Below are 5,541 nucleotides of genomic sequence, written 5' to 3' on the forward strand. Positions count from 1 at the left end.
ATTTACACAGACCCTTACAATTACATTGGGCCTACGTGGATAACCGGGCTACTCTCCCCATCTCAAGAGCCTTAACTTAATCATACCTGCAACCTCCCCTTCACCGGGGAAAGTAACACATTCACAGGTTCCAAGGATTAGAGTGTGAACATCTTTAGTTTTTTATATAATTTTTTCAATTTTTTTTTTTTTGAGAGTGAGAGGGAGAACACGCAGAGGAGGGGCAGAGAGAGAATCCCAAGCAGGCTCCACGCTGTCAGCACAGAGTCCAATGCAGGGCTCTATCTCACGAACTGTGGGATCATGACCTGAGCCAAAATCAAGAGTCAGATGCTCAACCAACTGAGCCCCCCAGGCGCCCTGAGTGTGGACATTCTGTGGGCCTACACTTCCACTTACCACAGTGGGGCTGGCCCTATGTTCTCCAAAGAAATTGTTTGGATTGATGTATATATACTATAAAGAAAACTAAAAGGTTGGGGGAAGCAAAAAGAAAAAACTCACAAGATTAAGTTTTTCCAGGGGCACCTGAGTGGCTCAGCCGGTTGAGCGTCCAACTTCGGCTCAGGTCATGATCTCATGGTTCGTGAGATCAAACCCCGTGTCGGGCTCTGTGCTGACAGCTTAGAGCCTGGCTCCTGCTTCAGATTCTGTGTCTCCTTTTCTCTCTGCCCCTCCCCCTCTCACACTCTTGTCTCTCACTCTCTTTCTCTAAAATAAACACTAAAATTTTTTTTTACATTAAGTTTTTCCATACCAGAACCACCCTCCGTTTTTAACACTCCAGGTGATACTTTTAAATACCTAGTGGCAGAGACACGGTGAAGGAAGATGGGGAGCCACACGGTGGCTGTTGAGAGCCAAACTATGATGCAGTCAGAAGACAAAGGGGACGTGAGGCCCAGAGGCCCAAGTTTCTTGGGAAAGACTGATATTTTCCTAGCAACAGAGGCTTATGTCCTTCTGAATGAATGATGCCAGTGTTATCTGTATGTCAGTTTGCAGCAAGGAAAATCAGATTGCTTTGTAAGAGATGGTAAAAGCCACTGTAAAAAACCAAAACAAAACAAAACCAACCCCCAAACAAAAACAACTACTTAACTACTTCTAGTTTCACCAAGAAGAGACATGAAAAATGTGTGGCCAGTGGGAAAGGAATGTGGTACCATCAGAGGCCTAACAAATTGGATTCTTTGTAAGTGATGCGCTGTCCAGCTCAAGTCCTGATCTCAGCTGCCTTCCAAATCATCCCCGCATGAGACATCTGTGCTCTGTGAGACTAGCCTGACTCCACAGAAACGTGCCGTAACCAAAGGAAATAGAGAGACAGTCAAAATCGATTCTAATAATTGTTTGCAGGAAAGAATTCAGATAAAACCGAGCGTGATTCACGAGAAAGGTTTCCAATCTCCCTTTACTGGCTGTCCCTTGAGAAACACGCATGTTCCTGGTATCAGGGATGAGACAGTAGCAGTGTGTGCCTTTACTTCTCTCCCACCACTTTGGCAATGAGACGATCACATCAACATTAAATTAGTGAGATTGCAAAGCTTATGCCAAAAACCAAACAAAACTCAGACGTCCATGTCAAATCCCCTTACTGTGAGTCACAAAACAATCAAAATATTATCAAAAAAAAACATGTCCAGGACCCTGCCAATGACAAAAACGTTTCAAGAAATATGTGATCCAGCAAAGCACCCAAATGAAATGAATTTAAACAGTCCTTCAGTTTTTAATCATGGAATTAGACCTGGAAAGGTGGTTTAAAAAAAAAAGACAAAGGGTGACCTTGATAATAAATGTATGCAGTATAATTTTANATGGTGTAAACAGTAGGTACTTTCTAATACCTGAATTAAATTGTTTGTCTGGTAGTGGACAGAGAGGCCTCAAACTCTGGATCTGTCACTTAATGTAAACATGGACGTGTGTGTGTGTGTGTGTGTGTGTGCATGTGAGAGACAGCGACACTGAGAAAAAGAGAGACGACACACTATAGCTAGAAGTGTTGTGCTGGAAAAGACAGTTCTGCTTCATAGCTGGGTTTCTAAGAGCCTTTTTCCAAGTGGGTTTATATCGATCCAATGAGGCATGAGCATTTCTAAGCTACTGGCTTTTGTATCCCTCCAAAAACGTTTTTGAGAACAAATCTCAGGTTTAGAGTTTAAAAGGATAAAATAAAACAGAAGTATAGACTTTTTAAGATTTGTTTAAATCTTTATTTTTGAGAGAGAGGGAGAGAGACAAAGTGCTAGTGGGGGAGGAATAGAGGGAGAGGGAGACACAGAATCCGAAGCAGGCTCCAGGCTGTCAGCACAGAGCCCGACATGGGGCTCGAACCCACAGACTGCGAGATCACGACCTAAGTGAAGTCACACACTCAACCGACACTCAACCACGCAGTCACCTTGACAATGTGATTTAAAATTAAACATGCATAAAATTAAACATCCACCGCTCCCTACCACTAGCCAACCTAACAACAAGCCAGAAATCCGCGTCAATACTACTAGACCTCCATCCCTGGAAATGTACCGCATCAAAATAAGTGCCACAGGGAAGGACGTGTATAAGGATGTTTATCGCAGACCAAGCACGAGGAACAAAGGGAGTGCCTGCTGACAGGCAACAGCTAAGTGCATCAGTCAACCCGCAGCACTGCACAGCGCCATTACTACCACCACCACCAAGAGAAACCGCCGCGAATACAGAGAACAGACCAGTGGCTGCCAAAGGGGAGGAGGTAGGGGAGATATGCAAAGGGGATTAAGATGTACCATCTTCCAGTTATAAAATAAGTCACAGGGATGAAAAGTACAGCATAGGGAACACAGTCATGGACGCTGGTAGTAACTTTGCGCGGTGACTGACGGGAAGGAGACTTACTGCAGTGAGCATACCGCAATATACACAGTTGTCGAATCACTATGTTGTACGGCTGAAGCTAAGATGTCAACTATACTTCAATTAAAATTTTTAAAAATTAGGGCGCCTAGGTGGCTCAGTCAGTTGAGCATCTAACTCTTGATCTCGGGTCAGGTAACGATCTCACAGTTTGTGGGACTGAGCCACACATCGGGCTCTGTGCTGACAGCATGGAGCCTGCTTGGGATATTCTCTCTCTCTCTTTGTCCCCCTACCACTTGTCTCTCTCTCTCTCTCTCTCTCTCAAAAAAATTTTTTTATTTTAATTAAGCGAATAAATAAAGAGTAGATTGGGAAGGGTTCCCATGAGGAACTGTCTGATCAAAAAAGCAAGATGCAAAAATGCATTTATAATATGATTCCATTTTAGTAAAACAATGACCAAATAACCCAGTATATGGGTGCATTTCCATGCACACATGTCAGTGTAGAAAAGCGAGTGTGGAAAAAAACGGAGCAATATCAAATTAGAAGATGTATCTGGCTATATCCTAGAGCTGGGATGTATAGGGAAGGTACTGGAAGGAACTGGAAGGAAGCAAACTCAAAAGCAGAAGAAAAAAAGCACCGCACTAAAGGTTAAAGCATATGCGCTTTCACACTTCTTGTTATAAAAATAGTGTATGAGGGTAGGTATATGTTTCAGAGAATCTAAAGGGTTTTTCTATACTCAAAAATAGCCAAAACAGAAAAACCAAAGAAGAAATTAATGGTTCCAAGGTTTCTGCCTAATGACCTCATTTAACCATTTTTAAAAATGAAATTNACCCATGAGCCGTGAGATCATGACCTGAGCTGAAGTCGGACGCTGAACCGACTGAGCCCCCCAGGCGCCCCCACGTGGGAGTCTTCTAAGTATGCCTTTGAATTTAAAAGTCCACTGAAGGGTTAAGCCCTCCATAACAATACTTTTACCAAGACAAACCAGTATCCCTTCAGGGATACCCCTGTTCATAAGTAACAAGGTTGGAATGTGTCTCCAGGAGCTCCGAGTTCCCGGTGGCTGGGAAACCGGAGGACGCGGGTACAAGTCCTGGCTTGTCCAGGAATTTTTTTCAAGGATGGNACTTTATAAATTCTTCCTGATTCTTCTTTGCTTGAAAAGCCCCAGGAATCGTTGCTAATTTAAATGTAATCAGAGATTCAAAAATGAGCCCATTTCAGAGAAAGCGGTCCCTTCTTTTCTGATCACTAAACCCCAGAGGCCGCCATACCTTTAGGAATAGGCTGGGAATGCTTGGCTCCGTGCTCCAGTTTGAAGTCCAAATATAAGGTCGGTGTGCGAGTGTAAATCTTAGACTGAAAAGGAAAAGGAAACCATCAGAATCTTTCCAAAAATACAGTTCTTCAGTTCAGCTGGGCCCTTCTCTGATGGGTCTGGGGCCTGGATGATTATATTAACAGTTCCTCCTTGGCAAGCGTTGTTAAAGCAAGGGCATGGGCCACCATACAGCCCTCTCTTAAGGGTCTTCATCTAAAAGTTAGCCCTCTTAGCTTTACAATATGGTTGACAAACTAATTTCAGGATGACAGCTATCTCCCTGTAACCGTTTCTCAGATATGGTCCCAGGTTAAGAGTTTATTGGCCAAGACCTGCCTCCAGTCCTCTACTTGATAATAGCAGGGTAACTCATGTCCCAATGTGTGCTTCTTCCCAGGTCTCAATAAAGCCATGTCCATTTAAAAAAAAATACTCTTAAGTGGCCAATAAATATTTGTATTTGTTCTAACTCGGCCCTCAGGCGAAAAAAGGTCATCCACCACCACTGGCTTGAAAAAGCCACGACTTCAAATGCAAGAAAGGCAAACTTCTGCAAGACTTTCCACCGTAAACTGTGGCTTCAATTCCATCCACAGTTACGCAGAGTTCGTGATCCAATAGGATATCATTCTTTGAATCATTGGCACAGACCAACATCCAAGGGATTATCGCTATTGCTACGAACTTTGCGATGTGTCTCACTGTTTATCGCAAAGCCACAGTGGTTCTGCTTGACTTTTTTAAAACCGAAATACACACAAAAATGAAAAAGCACGCAACCCCAAATGTGGCAAGGATGTGGAGTAACTGCAGCTTTCTTATGCTCCTGGTGGGACTGGAACTTTGGATACACACCACAGAAAGCTGCCTGGCAGTACGCAGTGCACGTGAGTGTGTGCGTGATCTATGACTCAGCATTCCATTCACACGTGGACCCTCAACAGAAATGTTCACCTAAAGAGAAGTACATGAATCTTGATAGCGATACTGTCAGTAACAGCCCAAACCTGGAAATATTCCAGATGTCTTTAACGATAGAAGGGATAAATGGGTTGTAATCTACTTACACAGTGAAATACTAGACCACAAGGAGAATGAATGAACCCAACTATACGCAACGACTCCGATAAATGAAGGCAGACACAGGAGATCAAATACCGTATGATTCCATTTCTATAAAGTTACAAACAAGGCAAAACTAATCTATGATGTCAGAAGTCGGAAAAGTGGCTACCTTGGGAAGCTTAGTAACTGGAAGGTGTTAAAAAGCAGACTCCTGGGGACAGACAATCTCTGCCTCTTGACCTGGCTTCTGCATTCATGGGTGTGTTCACTCAGTGAAAATTCTCCGA

At 43.3% G+C, this 5,541-nt stretch overlaps 1 protein-coding gene across 1 annotated transcript in view; it reads right to left on the bottom strand.

Moving 5' to 3' along the window:
* The window catches only part of PIR (pirin), an 87,645-nt gene that overhangs the window by 29,752 nt on the left and 52,352 nt on the right, over positions 1 to 5,541 (bottom strand). Inside the window, exon 5 of the mRNA XM_077769650.1 lies at positions 4,143 to 4,227. Within this exon, the coding sequence (XP_077625776.1) occupies positions 4,143 to 4,227 (85 nt within the window). The remainder of the gene's footprint in view (positions 1 to 4,142; positions 4,228 to 5,541) is intronic.

The sequence above is a fragment of the Crocuta crocuta genome, unplaced genomic scaffold, assembly GCF_008692635.1.
Source record: "Crocuta crocuta isolate KB4526 unplaced genomic scaffold, BGI_CrCroc_1.0 scaffold1171, whole genome shotgun sequence".
NCBI classification, from domain to species: domain Eukaryota; kingdom Metazoa; phylum Chordata; class Mammalia; order Carnivora; family Hyaenidae; genus Crocuta; species Crocuta crocuta.